At 57.5% G+C, this 17,500-nt stretch overlaps 1 protein-coding gene across 1 annotated transcript in view; it reads right to left on the bottom strand.

Annotated features, from left to right (window-relative positions):
* Nucleotides 1-3,732: 3,732 nt before the first annotated feature.
* The window catches only part of TP53 (tumor protein p53), a 23,968-nt gene continuing 10,200 nt past the window's right edge, over nucleotides 3,733-17,500 (bottom strand). The window contains exons 3-12 of the mRNA XM_030548110.1: nucleotides 10,950-11,059; nucleotides 10,622-10,673; nucleotides 9,799-10,029; nucleotides 9,306-9,492; nucleotides 8,982-9,094; nucleotides 8,302-8,411; nucleotides 7,346-7,497; nucleotides 5,227-5,306; nucleotides 4,761-4,873; nucleotides 3,733-4,144 (exon numbers count right to left, since the gene is read on the bottom strand). Coding sequence (XP_030403970.1) covers nucleotides 4,057-4,144; nucleotides 4,761-4,873; nucleotides 5,227-5,306; nucleotides 7,346-7,497; nucleotides 8,302-8,411; nucleotides 8,982-9,094; nucleotides 9,306-9,492; nucleotides 9,799-10,029; nucleotides 10,622-10,673; nucleotides 10,950-11,059 — 1,236 coding nt within the window. The 3' untranslated portion in view covers nucleotides 3,733-4,056. The remainder of the gene's footprint in view (nucleotides 4,145-4,760; nucleotides 4,874-5,226; nucleotides 5,307-7,345; nucleotides 7,498-8,301; nucleotides 8,412-8,981; nucleotides 9,095-9,305; nucleotides 9,493-9,798; nucleotides 10,030-10,621; nucleotides 10,674-10,949; nucleotides 11,060-17,500) is intronic.

Below are 17,500 nucleotides of genomic sequence, written 5' to 3'. Positions count from 1 at the left end.
GGGGGGGCAGGATCCCCCAGGTCTCAGCCCCAGGGCAGGTGCGGGGTAAAACAGGGGTTGCAACCGTGTGGAGGCAGGGAAGGGCTGAACCCAGGCTGGAGAGAGGTGGGGGGGGGCAGAGCTGGCTTGCTGGGAGGGGGGCAGATGGCTGGAGGGAGGGTGTGTGGGGTTAAAGGGATGGGGGGGTGTAGGGCTGGCCCAATCCCCCCCCCCCCCGGATGCCCCACCATCTCTGCTGGCAATGGAAGAGCCCCACTCCAATCCTTTTGAAGGGGGGGTCATTTGCTGATTAAGTCCCACCCTGGCCTAAGGCACAGAGCCATGGGGGGGGCTAAGGCCCCCAGGGGCCAGCAGCACCTCCCAGTCGCTTTCGGGCCTGCACCCCTGTGGTGAGACCTCCCTCCCACATAACCTCTCTGAGCTGCCCCCCCCCACAGTTACCCCCCCCAGCATAAGCACGGCTGCCTGATAGATCATTAATTGCAACAGCGCCATTTTGGGGGGCAAAATTGCACCGAGACCCACAGAGTCCCAGCTTTGGGGCCAGGACTCCTGGGTTCTCTCCCTGGATCTGGGAGGGGAGTGGGTGCTGGTGGGTGGGAGCAGGGGGGGCTGGGAGCCAGGACTCCTGGGTTCTAGCTCCATGAGCAGCTGAGATGGCAGCTGGGGGAGGGACATAGCTCTGAGCCCCCCCATCCTGTCTCCACGCCACCTGGTGGCAGAAGTGGGATCCAGTTCAAGGTCAGTGGAAGGGGACAGAGGAAATTTCCAGTCCGCTCCTGGCAGAGCTGAGGACTTGGCAGGCGCCGAGGGTCAGGAATGGGGGGGGGGAGTTGGTCTCATTCATCCCTTGACCCCCCCTCCACACACACACACAAAGCGTGAGGCGGTGCCTCAACCCAGCTGGCTAGAGATTTCCATCACCCCATTCAGCCTGTGCCATGAGCCGCAGAGGGGGGGGGGGAGCTGTACTGCCCCCCCCCCCCAGACAAGCTCATTAAGCCTGTACTTACAGATGGGGGGGTGTCCTTGCTCTGAAGGGGGGGAGGGTTCGGATGGCTGCCCCCTCCCTGCCCCAGGGGCGCCGCTCCATCACCCAGCCCTCCCCCCCACTCAGGGCCTTGAGAACATGCCCCTCCCCCCCACAGGCTGCGGGGGGGGGGCTGTCCCTGCTTTGAAGAGGATGCTACACAGGGACACAGTGGCAGCTCCAACCCCTCCACATTTTCTCCCCCGCCCCCATTCATGAAGCCAGGTCCTTGTGTTGAATGGGTGGCGGGAAGGGGGAGGAGTGGCAGTGCGCTCCTGCCCCTCTGTGGCAGATCTGGGAATGACAGGGGATAGAAAACTGTGTGTGTGGGGGGGGGGGTGGCATGGGAAACAGGTGGGCTCCCCAACCTCCCCCATCCCAGCCCCTGCCCCCCTACTTCCTGGCCCTTCCTGCCAGAACCCATCCCTGCTGCATCTGACCTCCTGCTGGCAGGCTCAGAAACTCCCCCGGGGAGGCAGGAGGGGGGAGCCAGGGTCCCCCCCCTTTGTTTAACAGACCCCCCTCAGACGAGGACACCCGTGGGCCAGCTGCAGGTGAGGGGGGCGACGGGCAGGAGAATCGGAGAGCAGGGGCTGAGGCAGGACACGTCAATCCAGACACGTCAACCTTGCGTTTGCCCAACCCAAGGCAGGAGACGTCAACCCAGGGTCTGACCAACTTGTTCACAAAAAAACCCTCCTGTTTTTGCCCCCCCAGGACGTCCAATCTACCGCTGAGCAACCCGGAAAGGGAACAGGCTTCTCCTCCTATCTCCACTGCTGCAGACGAAGCCCGTGACATCTGGCCCGGCCTTCGACGGTCGTGGAGAACAACCGTCCCTCCGGCCTCTGAGCCGGTCGGACGTCTTCTGCAAACGAACCAGGTCCGGTTTGGGGCCTTCCCTCCGGGGGCAGGGTTTCTGGGCTCTCTCAAGTCCGACCCGCGTTCTTCGTCCCTCCTCGTTTATTCCTTCCACTTTCCGGACCGAAAAGTCATCCCAAGCCCTTCTTGGAAGTTGGGTGTTTTCATGGAATCAGGAGGTATCAAGTCCAACCTCCCGCTCAAAGCAGGGCCCACCCCAACTAAATCATCCCAGCCAGGGCTTTGTCAAGGCTGACCTTAAAAACCTCTAAGGAAGGAGATTCCACCACCTCACCCTCCTAGTGAAACAGTGTTTCCTAATATCCAACCCAGACCTCCCCCACTGCAACTTGAGACCATCGCTCCTTGTTCTGTCATCTGCCACCACCGAGAACAGCCGAGCTCCATCCTCTTTGGATCCCCCGTCAGGTAGCTGAAAGCAGCTATCAAATCCCCCCACCACTCTTCTGCAGACTAAACAATCCCAGTTCCCTCAGCCTCTCCTCATAAATCATGTGCTCCAGCCTCCTGATCATTTTAGTTGCCCTCCGCTGGACTCTCTCCAATTCGTCCACATCCCTTCTGTAGTGGGGGGACCAAAACTGGTCACAATACTCTAGACGTGGCCTCACCAGTGTCGAAATAGAGGGGAATGATCACGTCCCTCGATCTGCTGGCAGTGCTCCTACTAATACAGCTCAAAATGCCGTTGGCCTTCTTGGCAACAAGGGCACGCGGCTGACTCATATCCAGCTTCTCGTCCACTGTAACCCCCAGGTCCTTTTCTGCAGAACGGCCGCTGAGCCAGTCAGTCCCCAGCCTGTAGCGGTGCATGGGATCCTTCCATCCTAAGGGCAGGTCTCTGCATTGTCCTCGTTGAACCTCATCAGGTTTCTTCTGGCCCAATCCTCCAATTTGTCCAGGTCACTCTGGACCCAATCCTGACCCTCCAGCGTATCTACCTCTGCCCCCAGCTTAGTGTCAGCCACGAACTCGCTGAGGGTGTAATTCATCCCATCCTCCAGATCATTAACGAAGATGTTGAACAAAACCGGCTTCAGGACCGACCCCCTCACCCTGGCTGGGATGATTTAGTTGGGGTTGGTCCTGCTTTGAGCAGGGGGTTGGACTAGATACCTCCTGAGGTCCCTTCCAACCCTGATCTTCTCTGATTCTTTTCACCAGACGTCCGAATACTTAAAGTCCCTCCATTACTACCAGGTCTTGGGACATTTCCATTAGATGGTTATGTTGGAGGAGCCTCTTTGCTGGAGGGTCTCAAAAGGTGGCTGGAAGGTCCTATGTCTTGGTTGGATTAGAAACAACAAACCCAGCATCGAGACTGGGTGACTTTTGTGGCCTCTCCGAGCCCTGTGGGTCTCTGTTCTCAAAATGCCACACCCACCTCCTCTTCCCTTAAGTGGGGGGCTACCGGAGACATCACCCCCTATTTATTTTTTTAAATCACCACTTTCTGGATTGGTCGACGGCAGAACTGGCCTCCAGGCGAGGCCAAATCCGGAGGTCAAATCAACCTCCCTGTGCCTGTGAAGGATTTTTGTCTACATGTCGAATCACCAGGCTGAGGGGTTGGCGACCCCTCCCCTCCACCCGTGGGTCCCCCTCCCGGGTTTCCTTCCAGGGCACCGATAGCTAATCCCGACGGGGTCTCAGACTGGATCCCAATTAGCACCACATCCACTCAAAGCCGAGTCCCCCTTCCCAGCTGGTTTTGGGCCCATTCAGTGGGTGCCCTGTTAATTAACGCAGCCCCCACAGCCAACCGGCCCTCGATCCCCCCGCCCCACGCTCACACCCACGGAAGGGGAGGAGGCAGCGGCTAAGAATCAGCTAAATTTATTGTATAAAAAGTTGGTATAAAAGTCTGCTGGAAGGGGTGGGAGTACAGAGCGGGGCGGGATCGCGGGACCAGGAGGCGGGGTCCTCAGCAGGATGGGAACAATCTTCCTGCCCGCCTCTGCCGTCCTGAGAAGTGAGGGGGGGGGGAGCCCCAGTGCTGAGAGGAGGAACCGTGGGGCCGACCCTGCTGCCCCCGGGAGAGAGGAGAGTTCACAGAAAACTACAACTCCGTAAAAAGCTGGCAGTGAAAATTAGCTGAGTGCAAGACAGGGGGAGGCGGAGGGGTGGGTTTGGGGAGGGGGGGATTATTCCGAATCCTCCTCCTTCACCAGCAGCTTCTTTCCGCTCCGAGGCAGCACCCCATCCGCCGACTCCTTCCGGGTCTTCAGCAACCTGCCCCGGGGAGAGGAGGAAGAGACTCAGCGCTGGGGAGAGAACCCAGGAGTCCTGGCTCCCAGCCCCCGCTGCTCTAACCCACCAGCCCCCACTCCCCTCCGAGAGCCGGGGAGAGAACCCAGGAGTCCTGGCTCCCAGCCCCCCTGCTCTAACCCACCAGCTCCCACTCCCCTTCCAGAGCCGGGGAGAGAACTCAGGAGTCCTGGCTCCCAACCCCCCCTGCTATAACCACCAGCCCCCACTCCCCTCCCAGAGCCGGGGAGAGAACTCAGGAGTCCTGGCTCCCAACCCCCCCTGCTCTAACCCCCCAGCCCCCACTCCCCTTCCAGAGCCGGGGAGAGAACCCTGCAGGGCCCCACACCCAAGGGTGCAACTGGACCTGGCCCCTTTTCCAGCGGGGACCCCACCTTAGCGGTCAAGCCAGACTCCATCCTCTTTCCATGAAGGGCTGGGGAGCCTCCCATGGGGCAGGGCGCCCCCCTCCCTGAGAGGACCCTTAGCCCCCCTTCCGCTGTGCAGCCAGGCCCCGCCTCCTTTCATCAGAGGGAGGAGCTTCCCATGGTGCAGGCCAGCCCCGCCCCTTTCCCAGCCCAGGGCCCCGCCCCCTTTCCACCTGGAGGGCGTGGCATTCCGGTGACTCTCCGGCTCCCCCTGCTGCTTCGCGGCCGCCATCTCTAGAGCGTCGTTGATTTCCTTCAGCATCATGTATCGTTTGCGCCCATGAACCTGGTGGGAGGGGGGGAGAGAAAGGGGGTGGGGGAGTCAGATTCCCCTCCCCCCCTGCCAGGGCAGGCCAACCCCCCTCCTGCTCCCTCCAATTCTAGATCCACTCAAATTGCACAGAGGACAGATGGACCCCACTGCCCTCCCAGAGCTGGGGAGAGAACCCAGGAGTCCTGGCTCCCAGCCCCCCTGCTCTGACCCACCAGCCCCCCACTGCTCTCCGAGAGCTGGGGAGAGAACCCAGGAGTCCGGGCTCCCAGCCCCCCCTGCTCTAACCCCTGAGCCCCGACTCCCCTCCCAGAGCCGGGGAGAGAACCCAGCAGTCCTGAACCCCCAATTTCCGCACCAGGACTCACCTCGAGGAGGAAGACCTCTTTCTCAGAGGACACCACCAGCTTCTTGGGATTCTCAGCTGCTTCCATGGTAGCCTGGAGAGCTGGGGGAAATACATGTCAAGCCCATTGCTCCCTGGGAAAGTCACCCTGCCCCGTTCTGGGGAATAAGTATTCAACGAGCTTCCAAAAGTTAAAGCTTTATAACCGCGAAAGCCCCATATTGTCCTCAGCATCGGTCAAAAATATTACTGAGTAAATATCCTCAATCCTACTCTCATCAGATCGCAAGAGCATCCATCCTGCTGGAGAATTTCTTCATGGTTGATTGAAGAATATTGACTTTAGAATAGAAACTTTAGTTTTGTCTGTCAATTTCTACTGTTGATGGAAATATTTGGTCATTGGTTTGCATGGGTGAGGCGAATGGATGTTTACTGATATTTCCCTATTCAAATTTAATCCTTCCCAGCCCATAAATCGATTAGAAAGACGGAAGAATGGACCATTCGTGGTTGTAGGAGAAGTGTGATCAATGGATCTGACCAATGGAAGAATGGATCACTGATGGTTGTAATAGACATGTGATTAATGGATCTGACCGATGGAAGAATGGATCATTGATGGTTGTAGGAGAAGTGTGATCAATGGATCCAATCAATGGAAGAAAGGATCACTGATGGTTGTAAGAGACCTGTGATCAATGGATCCGACCAATGGAAGAAAGGATCACTGATGGTTGTAAGAGACCTGTGATCAATGGATCCGACCAATGGAAGAATGGATCACTGATGGTTGTAACAGACGTGTGATCAATGGATCCAACCAATGGAAAAAGGGATCACTGATGGTTGTAATAGACATGTGATTAATGGATCTGACCGATGGAAGAATGGATCATTGATGGTTGTAACAGACGTGTGATCAATGGATCCAACCAATGGAAAAAGGGATCACTGATGGTTGTAAGAGACATGTGATTAATGGATTTGACCGATGGAAGAATGGATCACTGATGGTTGTAACAGACGTGTGATCAATGGATCCAACCAATGGAAAAAGGGATCACTGATGGTTGTAAGAGACATGTGATTAATGGATCTGACCGATGGAAGAATGGATCACTGATGGTTGTAAGAGACCTGTGATCAATGGATCTGACCAATGGAAGAATGGATCACTGATGATTGTAACAGACGTGTGATCAATGGATCCAACCAATGGAAAAAGGGATCACTGACGGTTGTAGGAGAAGTGTGATCAATAGATCTGACAGATGGAAGAATGGATCACTGATGGTTATAAGAGAAATGATTATTTAGTTGGGGTAGGTCCTGCTTTGAGCAGGGGGTTGGACTAGATACCTCCTGAGGTCCCATCCAACCCTGATATTCTATGATTCTAAGTGTGATCAATAGATCTGACCGACAGAAGAACGGATCAATGATGGTTGTAAGAGAAATGTGATCACTTGATCCAATCAATGGAAGAATGGATCATTGATGGTTATAAGAGACGTGTGATCCATGGATCCAACCAATGGAAGAATGGATCATTGATGGTTGTAGAAGTGTGATCGCTGGATCCAATCAATGGAAGAATGGATCATTGATGCTTGTAAGACAAGTGTGATCAATGGATCTGACTGACGGAAGAATGGATCCTTGATGATTATTGGTAAATGGAATAAGACATCTAGGTGTAATTTCTATTATTCCCAGGTGGAACTGCTGATCACTAATGCTTGTCAGACTGTGTGTATGAGCGGTTCAGTTCACGCCTCGATTGAAACGTGATCTATACAACTCTCCATTAGATCTCCACGGGGTTGTCAGTTAATTAAGTGGCTTGCTGATTAGCTAAGAAGAGCAAAGGGACCTGATTGGAGGAATACGGTTGAAAGTAAAAAGAAGAACTGGGTGTTAAAATCAGCAAACTAGTGCGCTCGGATTCAACTGATCCTAATTCAGCCACGTCTGAATACCGGACGGAAAACTGGCCCCCATTCTCCTCGCTCTTGGCCCCTCCCCTCACACTCACCTTTCGCCCCGCCCCCTCCGAACCCCATATTTTCCCTTCCACCTGCCGGCTCAGATCGCCGCCCCAAACGCCTCGTAGTCCCTGGGCCCGCCTCCACACTCACCTCTCTTGGCTCTGCCCCCTTTGTGCGCCCCGGCCCCATTCAGGACCCTGCCGGCCAATTTCTTGCAGAAATTCTCCTCCTCCGTCCTGCGGTCCCGTCCGGGGCAGGCGCAGACTCGAACCTCGAAGCATCGGCGGCCCAGGAGCTGCCCGCTGCGCCGGGAGGGCAGAGAACAGACGTTACGCACGGACAGGAACCCAGGAGTCCTGGCTCCCAGCCCCCCAACCCTCCCCCCATTCTCATTCCCCTACTGGAGCCAAGGATAGAACCCAGGAGTCCGGGCTCCCAGCCCCCCAACCCTCCCTCCATTCTCACTCCCCTCCCGGAGCCGAGGATAGAACCCAGGAGTCCTGGCTCCCAGCCCCCGAACCCTCCCCCCATTCTCATTCCCCTACTGGAGCTGGGGATAAAACCCAGGAGTCCTGGCTCCCAGCCCCCCTACCCCCTCCCATATCACTCCCCTCCTGGAGCCGGGGACAGAACCCAGGAGTCCTGGCTCCCAGCCCCTCAACCCTTCCCCCATTCTCACTCCCCTCCCAGAGTCGGGGACAGAATCCAGGAGTCCTGGCTCCCAGCCCCCCAAGCCTCCCCCCATTCTCACTCCCCTCCCGGAGCCGGGGATAAAACCCAGGAGACCTGGCTCCCAGCTCCCCTAACCACCACCCACAAATCTCACTCCCCTCCTGAAGCCGGGGATGGAACCCAGGAGTCCTGACTCCCAGCCCTGCCCCCCCCCAAACTCATTTCCCTCCTGGAGCTGGGGACAGAACCCAGGAGTCCTGGCTCCCAACCCAACAGCTCCCCAATGCCTCATGGCTGATTGGGGGTGCACAGGTTGTGGGGGGTGGTCGGCAGGGGGTTCTCTCCCATGGACTGGTCCCCCGGGGGGGAAGCGTCAGCCCCGGCAGGGGGCTATAAGGCAGGGGGCCCGGGGAGGGCTGGGGGAGGACACTTACTGCCTGCCTTCCAGAGTGATGATGGCCAGGATGGGACGCCGGTTCATGCCCCCCATGCACGAACTGTTACACATGAAGTTATACAGCACGGTGGTGCAGTCGGACCCCAGCTGCAGGGCAGAGAGGGAATTACAATGATCCCTAGAGGGGACAGGCCCCTGCCCCATTCCCTGCCCCCCCTGAGCCAGCCAGTCCCTGCCTGGGGCCGGGTGGGAGCCGGCGCCCCCTAGAGGGGACAGGCCCCTGCCCCATTCCCTGCCCCCCCGAGCCAGCCAGTCCCTGCCTGGGGCCGGGTGGGAGCCGGCACCCCCTAGAGGGGACGGGCCCCTGCCCCATTCCCTGCCCCCCTGAGCCAGCCAGTCCCTGCCCTGGGGTCAGAGGGGAGCCGGCGCCCCCTAGAGGGGACAGGCCCCTGCCCCATTCCCTGCCCCCCTGAGCCAGCCAGTCCCCGCCCTGGGGCCGGGTGGGAGCCAGCGCTCCCTAGAGGGGACAGGCCCCTGCCCCATTCCCTGCCCCCCTGAGCCAGCCAATCCCCGCCCTGGGGCCGGGTGGGAGCCGGCACCCCCCAGAGGGGACAGGCCCCTGCCCCATTCCCTGCCCCCCTGAGCCAGCCAGTCCCCGCCCTGGAGCCGGGTGGGAGCCGGCACCCCCTAGAGGGGACAGGCCCCATGTCCCAGTACCTGGGGCATCTCATAGGGCACCGTGACACTCTGGCGCTTGGTGTTTTCGTCGTCGTAGTAATGCGCCTGCTGGTTCCCTTCGATCCGGATCAGGTGGCGGGCCGGGGCGACCCCTATCACGAGAGACGAGGGGGCAGCTCAAGGGGAGACACCTCTGGGCCCCATGTCCCCCCCCCCCGACATCCAGCCTTTTTCTCCGGCAGATCAGATCTTCCCCACTCCCCCGGCCCCATCCCAAGATCCCTCCAGCTGGGTTTCACGCAGATACGCCCCCTGCAGCAGGGAGTTCCCCAGGTCATCACCCCCCCAAGCCGTGCCCCTCACCGTCACGGTACTCCTCGCAGCGTTCGTGGTGGGGGCAGCGTCTCACCACCTCGGCCACGTGCTCCGATTTCTTGTAGACGGCCGTGGCCCGGATGACGGAGCCGGCCGGGGGCTGGCTGGCAGTCCTGATCTGCACGGGGCAGGTCCTCGCCAGCTGGCAGTACAGCTTGTTCAGCTGTGGGGAGTACTGCGGGGGTACGGAGACGGGGGTCAGCAGGGGGCGCTCTCCCCTGGCAGGCAGGGCTGGCCCCAGGGTGGCGCTAGGGGGCGCTGTGGGGCAGGGAGCAGGGTGGGGGCAGCAGGGGGCGCTCTCCCCTGGCAGGCAGTGCTGGCCCCAGGGCGGCACTGGGGGGCAGGGAGTGGGGATGGGGCTCAGCAGGGGGTGCTCTCCCCTGGCAGGTGGGGCTGGTCCCACGGCAGCGCTAGGGGGCTATGGGGTTGCTTACCCCGGTCCTCCCTGCAATGCCCCCCCGTCCCCCTCCCTGGTCCGTACGGTGCAGGTGACAGACTTGGCGGTCCCCGACTGCTGGAAGGCCAGTTCGAATCCGTGCTCCCCAGCGTAGTCCTCGGTAGAGGGGACGGTGGCAGAGGTGGGGGGCGGCTCCGGGGCCGGGTCAGGGAGCCCCCAGCCCCCATCGCTGCCCCCAGCCTGCGGCAGCAGGAGGGAGGGGTCCGCTGAGTCAGACAGGCCCAGGGCCAGGCTCAGGTCTGGGTCCGGCAGGCTCTGGGGGGGAAGACACGGCAAGCGAAGGGTTAATGCCGCAGCCCAGGCTCCCCCTGCACCCCCAACTGACCTCAGTCCCACCCCAGAATCCCCCCCACCCAACCCTGACTTCCACCTCAGATCTGGCCAGCCCCATGGACTCCCTGCCCCCAGTTGGGTTAGAGCAGGGGGGGCTGGGAGCCAGGACTCCTGGGTTCTCTCCCCGGCTCTGGAAGGGGAGTGGGGGCTAGTAGGTTAGAGCAGGGGGGGGCTGGGAGCCAGGACTCCTGGGTTTCCTCCTCGGTTCTGGGAGGGGAGTGGGGGCTGGTGGTTAGAGCAGGGGGGGCTGGGAGCCAGGACTCCTGGGTTCTCTCCTCGGTTCTGGGAGGGGAGTGGGGGCTGGTGGTTAGAGCAGGGTGGGCTGGGAGCCAGGACTCCTGGGTTCTCTCCCCACCTCTGGGAGGGGTGTGGGGGCTGGTGGGTCAGAGTAGGGGGGACTGGGAGTCAGGACTCCTGGGTTCTGTCCCCGGCTCCGTGAGGGGAGTGGGGTGGGGGGGCAGGGCTGGGAGCCAGGACTCCTAGGTTCTATTCCCCTCTGGCCCTCTGCACTTACAAACAGTCCCTGGGAATCCTGTGTGGTGGAATCCTGTGCGGTGCGACGCGCCCTGTTGAAAGAGACAGGAAAAGTAAAGATGAAGGGGGTGGCAAGTCCCACCCTCCCACCCCCCCGCCATGCAAGCTAAACCCAGCTCTGCCCTGCCCCTCTCTGAGCTCACCACCCCTAAATTACAAGGGGTGTTGGGGGGCAGTTTAGGACAGGGGCTGAGAAGGGAGAAAGGGGAGAGGATTATGCTAGAGAAGGGGGAATGAAGCCCAGGGGGGTAGGGGCTATCCATCTGGGTGGAGGGGGCAGGGAGTGAGGGGGTCCCCCCGATCCTTACATCATGCTCCAGAAATCGGAGAAGCTCTCCTGGCTCAGAGGAGGCTCTAGCCCGGGGTCCAACATCGGCTCCAGCCCGGGATCCAACATCGGCTCCATTCCAGCTGTTCCCTAGAGGTAGGGTGACAATCAGAGAGAAGGGTTAAGGTGAAATTAGAGAGAAGGGTTAAAGGTGAAATTGAAGATTAGGATTAGGGTGAAATTGAAAGTTTGGGTGAAATTAGAGATAAGGGTTCAGGTGAAATTAGAGATAACAATTGTTAGGGTGAAATCAGAGATTAGGATTAGGATGAAATCAGAGATAAGGGTTAAGGTGAAATTAGGGATTACGGTGAAATCAGAGATAAGGGTTAAGGTGAAATTGAAAGTTCGGGTGAAATCAGATAAGGGTTCGGGTAAAATTAGAGATAATTGTTAGGGTGAAATCAGAGATAAGGGTTAAGGTGAAATTGAAAGTTCGGGTGAAATCAGAGATAAGGGTTTGGGTGAAATTAGAGATAAGGGTTAAGGTGAAATCAGAGATAAGGGTTAAGGTGAAATTGAAGATTAGGATTAGGATGAAATCAGAGATAAAGGTTAGAGTGAAATTGAAAGTTCGGGTGAAATTAGCGATAAGCGTTAAGGTGGAATTGAAGATTAGGATTAGAGTGAAATTAGAGATAAGGGTTCGGGTGAAATTGAAAGTTCGGGTGAAATTAGAGCTAAGGTAAGAATGCTGGTTCTGGCGGGACCCAACTGAGGCCTTGGCTACACTGGCTGGTTTACAGCACTGCAACTGTCTCGCTCAGGGGTGTGAAAAAACACACCCTTGAGCGCAGCAAGCTACAGTGCTGCAAAGCGCCAGTGTAAACAGTGCCCCAGCGCTGGGAGCTAATCCCCACGGGGAGGTGGAGTACCTGCAGCACTGGGAGAGCTCTCTCCCAGCGCTGGCGCCGCGTCCACACTTGCGTGGCAGTGCTTTGGAGTTTCGAGTGCAGCCAAGCCCTGAGTGCCAATTCAGGACAAATTGCTTAAAGCAGGGCAATCACAGCCCAAGGCTGGGTTTTCTCCACCTCTAAGGCAAACCAAACCAGCCAGCGAGGACTTTGGTCTCACCCCACTGGCTAACCACAAGTCACACAAGCAATTTCCTCAGACACTCCAGTTTCCCAGTATCCCCACCAGCGCCGCTCGTTATGGGGACGAAAGGTTACGAAAAGCAATGCCCCAGTAAAAGAAAACGGTTCTCTCAATCCCAGAGGACCAAGCCCCAGACCCAGGTCAATATACAGATCAGATCTTACCCACAAATCACGCTGTTGCCAGCATCTAAAATCTAAAGGTTTATTCACAAAAGGGAAAGATATAGATGAGAGCCAGAACTCGTTAAGTGGAATCAATTACATCCAGTAATGGCCAAGTTCTTGGTTCAGGCTTGTAGCAGTGATGGGGTAAACTGCAGGTTCAAATCAAGTCGCTGGGATGGGTCATTCAGTCCTTTGTTCAGAGCTTCAGTTTGTAGCAAAGTCCCCCCAGAGGTAAGAAGCAAAGTTGAAGATAAGATGGAGCTGAGGCATCAGCCTTTTCCAGGTGTAAGAAGACCCCTTTGCTCTTACTGTGGAAAATTACAGCAAAATGGAGTACATGGGCAAGTTTCGGGTCAATTGTGCAGCTGATGGCCCTTAATGGGCCATCAAGCAGGCTACGCAGAGCTAACACCCACTTGTCTGGGATGTCTCCCAGAAGCAGAGCGTAAGTTTGAAACACAGACAGGACAGGGCCAATATTCATAACTTCAACTACAAAACTGATACACGCCTATAGACAGCATAATTATAACCAGCAAACCATAACCTGGTCTTAGACACCTCATTTGACCCTCTTTATGCAAGATTTGGTGCCACCACAGGACCGTGGTAAGTCAATAATGTGATATAAGGGTTAAGGTGAAATTGAAGGTTAGGGTTAGGATGAAATCAGATATAAGGTTTAAGGTGAAATTAGAGATAAGGGCTAGGGTGAAACTGAATGCTAAGGTGAAATCAGAGATAAGGGTTAGGGTGAAATGGAGAGTTAGGGTAAAATGGAAAGTGAAGGTGAAATTAGAGATAATAAAGATTAGGGTGAAATCAGAGATGAGAGTTAAGGTGAAATTAGAGATAAAGATTAAGGTGAAATTGAAGGTTAGGGTGAAATCAGAGATAAGAGTTACCATTAAATTAGAATAAGGGTTAGGGTAAATTGAAGGGTAGGGTTTGGTGTGAAATGAAGGTAGGGTGAAATCGGAGATGAGTTAAGGTGAAAAGAGATAAGTGTTAAGGTGAAATGAAGGTTAGGGTAAAATAAATCAGAGATAAGGGTTAGGGTGAAGGTAAGGGAGGGTGCGAGGGGTCAGGGTTTGGAGCAGAGTATGAGGGGTCAAGTTACCCCACTTGTTCCTAGAGGTATGAATATGGCTGGATTAAAGACACATTTTGTACACCTGGCTTCCCAAGTCGCTCTGCCGGCCGGCCCTGGCCCCCTCTCGATTTCCCGCTCTGCCAATCTCCCACCCGCAGCAGCATCACGCAGCCATCCAGACCCATCGAGAAAAATTCTGCACAGCGTCAGGCACAGATCCCTGCAGGACCCCGCTTGGGAACCCCCCCAGTTCGAGCATGCTTCCGCCGGGCACAAGGTCTGTCCACCAGGGAACGCTTCAGCTGTGTCCTGGGCGCGCTATTCATAATAGTCGCAGAGACTTTAACCCTTTCTCAACTGAAGCCCGTAGCGGCTAACGGGCCTACATACGGGTCATCCCCCTTTCGGCAGGACAACAGCCCTCTCCTGGAATTTCCCCGGCCTTGCAAAAATTTATTATGCATTAACATCGGAGAGCCAGAGACTTCCCTCGGCCAACTTGCTGAAAACTCTTAGATACCAGTTATCCTGGCCTGCTGATTTAAAAATGTTGATCCCGAGTGGATGATGTTTATCTTTAGCTTCCCTTATCAATTTTCTACACATCATAACTTCTACTTGATTGCAACCTATTTCCTCTCCTTTTTTTCCCCATATGTACAGTGCTTTGTTATTTCTAACGGCTGCCTTTGTCACTGACCCAGGATGGGCATTTAGCCAAATTTATTTCCGTCTCTTGCTTGCAGCTTTTGTGGATTTTTAAATCTCATTCACAATCTCAATCACATTTTTCTGTCTACATTTTTCCTCCCAGCTCAGAATTTTCCTCTGCTTTGGGAAATTTGCAGCACTGTCTATCTTACTGATGAAAAGCGTCATCTGTTTGCCCATGTCGAATGTAACCAGGTCACAAACACTGGTCCCTAGGCAACCACCAGTTTCCAGTCCAGAGATTAATTCATCTTTATTCATCATAGCAAAGTCCAAAATAGAGACGCCTTCTGATGGGTGCAATACTGCTTGTGTTAGAAAAATACCGGCTAGTGGTTAGAGGAGGGGGGCTGAGAGCCAGGACTCCTGGGTTCTCTTGTTGGCTCTGGGAGGGGAGTGGGGTCTGGTGGTTAGAGCGGTGGGGGGGGTGGCCCCAGGGGACAGAGAGCTGCTAGGAGGGGGGTGGATAAGTGACCCGGAGGGGCATTTGGGGACATATCCACAGGCCCCCCCCAGCTGGGGAACACTTGACACCCTCCTTCCTGACCGGGGATTGGCGCAGACCCAGAGAGCAGGTGGGGTCGCAAGCCGGGCTGGGAGAGGGACCTGGGGGATGGGCCTCTGTGCATGGGAATATGGGGCTGGAGGGGACCTGGGGGGTCACTGAGTCCCGTTTCCCTCCCCTGCTCCTCCCCCTCGCTCCTCCTGTCCCCCCACTCTTCCCTTTCCTGCCTGCCTCCCCACTTCCCTCTCCTCCACCCCTTCTCTGCCTTCCCCCACTTCTCCCTCCCCACACTTCCCACCCTCTCCCTGCCTGTCCCCTCTCTTCTCTCACTCCACTGCCCTCCCCACTCCTCCCTCCCTCTCCCCACCTGTCTGCCCACTCCCCTCTCCCACACCCTCCCCCCTGCCTGTCCCCCCTTCTCCCTCCCCCACCTATCTCCCCACTCCTCCCTCTCCTGCCTGTCCCAATTTCTCCCTCACCACTCTCCATGCCTGGCCCCCCACTCCTCCCTCCCCACTGTCTCCATGCCTGCCCCCCATCTTCCCTCCCTGCCTCCCACTTGTCCCCCAACTCCTCCCTTCCCCACCTCCCCCTGCCTGTCCCCCCACTCCTCCCACCCCTGCCTGTCCCCCCCACTCTTCCCTCCTCTCCTCCCACCTGTCCCCCCACTCCACCCTCCCCCAGCCTGTCCCCCCTACTCTTCCCTCCCCACCTCCCACCTGTCCCTCCACTCCTCCCTCCCCCACCTTCCCCTGCCTGTCCCCCCCACTCTTCCCTCCCCACCTCCCACCTGTCCCCCCACTCCACCCTCCCCCACCTTCCCCTGCCTGTCCCCCCCACTCTTCCCTCCCCACCCCACCTCCCACCTGTCCCCCACTCCTCCCTACCCCCCGCCTGTCCCCCCCACTCTTCCCCCTCACCTCCCACCTGTCCCCCAATCCTCCCTCCCCCACCTCCCCCTGCCTGTCCCCCCCACTCTTCCCCCCCCTCCTCCTGCTTGTTGCCCCGCCCACGTTCCCCGAACGTTCCAAGCAGCCCCAGGGAGGGAGGCGCACAGGCCGGGCCGTACCATTCCTACCCGGGGGGACATCTTCAAGATCCTCCCAATGGCTCAAGGTTTAATGCACACACACCCCACCCTCATGCAGAGCTTGGATGGGGAGCCCCCCTCCCCTTCCCGCCAGGTACCTAGTGCCTTCAACGCTGCAAAAATCCCCCCCAACTTGTCTGCCCCCCGTTTCACATAATGGTGCCTTCCAATGGCCAGGGTAAAACAGGGCAGGAGGACCCTACCATTCTGGAAACGGGGGGGTGCTTGAAAAAAGGTTCAAATCCTTTCGAAATGGGGGCGACAGACCGACCATTAATAGAATACAGACAGGCAAAAATCGAGGAGGGGCACTACTCAGGACGGGGCGAACAAGCCCCCCCCATATAATGCTCCCCCCCTCCATTAAGACACAATGGGCTGGTCCAGGATGAACCAAGACTGGAATGGATAGGGGGGCGGAAACCAAAGTCCCTCCAGGCTGCCCCTCCCCTCTCGGGAGAAACCAAAATAGCCCCAGAGAGAGGCTGGATGGTTTAACCCTTTCTGCTACCCTCCCCCATGCATTCCCCCCCCCCCCGGCTGCAGCCAGGGTCCCATGCACCCGCCGCACTGCTCCAGCCAGGGCCCCTGTGCACCCCCCAACTGCTCCGGCCAGGGCCCCATGCACCCCTTCAATGCGGCAGCCAGGGTCCCTGTGCACCCCCGACTGCTCCAGCCAGGGCCCCATGCATCCCCCCAATACCCGACAGCCCCCCCTCCATGTAATGCCTCCAGTACACTGCCCTGTCCAGGCCCCTCCTGCATCCCCTCAAAATGTAGACATCCCCCCACCCCCCAGTGTGCCAGGGACCCACACACCCCACCGTTCATCAGACCAAGATTCTGTGCACCCCCCCATTTGAGACTCTCCCTGAAACAGCATCCTTACACACACACACCCCCGGGATTCCATATCTCTCCTCTCCACACACACTCTGGGGTCAGCCTCGGGGGACCCCTCTCCACCCTCATGGGCTACGGAGATGCCCTGCCAGCCTCAGGATCAGCGCCCCCCTCTCCCCCCGAAACCTGGCCCTACAGAAAAACTGGACAGTGGGTTAAAAAAATTTTCTCATTATTTCTTGTCTCCCCACCCCCGGACTGTCTGTCTCCATCTCTTCTCCGACAGTTAGACCGGGGTGTGTGTGGGGGGAGACAGGGAGCATCTCTGTGTTCTGGATTTGTACAGCTCCAGGCGCAGTCGGGGCCTGGTCCAAGACTGGGCCCAGTGCAGGCCCTGTCACAATACAAAGAAGGAGGGAAGAATTAATCATCGGCCCAATGCCTGTCACCATCCAGGATGGCGGGGGTGGGTGGGGTGGGGTGGGGGGAGATTCCCTCCCCTTCCCTCCGTTGTCTCCCCCACTCTGATCTCGATGTTTGGGGGGGTGAACCCCGTGCATCTCTGAGTTCCAGGGGTCAGGACCCCCGCGGATCAGAATGATGCATAGGAACCCTGTGGATTCCGAAGTTCCACAGATCAGGACCCCCCCTTGCCCCCTCAGATCTCAACATTCCATGGCCAGACCCCCGCCCCCCCACCCCCAATGTGCCATGGGCCGAATCTATCCCACCCTCTCCCCGTGGATCTCAATGTTCAATGGATTGGAACCCTCAGTGGATCCCAACGTTCCAGGGACCGGAACCCCACAAATCTCAACGTTCCAGATACCAGAACCCCACAAATCTCAACGTTCCAAAGACCGGAACCCCATAGATCTTGACATTCCATGGACCGGAGCCCCACAGAGCTCAATGCTCCACAGATCAGGCCCTCAGTGGATCTCAATGTTTAATGGATCAGAACCCCGCAGGAACTCGGTATTCCATGGACCGGAACCTTGTGGATCTCGACGTTCCACAGACC

The sequence above is a fragment of the Gopherus evgoodei genome, unplaced genomic scaffold, assembly GCF_007399415.2.
Source record: "Gopherus evgoodei ecotype Sinaloan lineage unplaced genomic scaffold, rGopEvg1_v1.p scaffold_86_arrow_ctg1, whole genome shotgun sequence".
Classification (NCBI taxonomy): Eukaryota; Metazoa; Chordata; order Testudines; family Testudinidae; genus Gopherus; species Gopherus evgoodei.
This window is presented reverse-complemented; position numbering and strand designations above follow the sequence as displayed.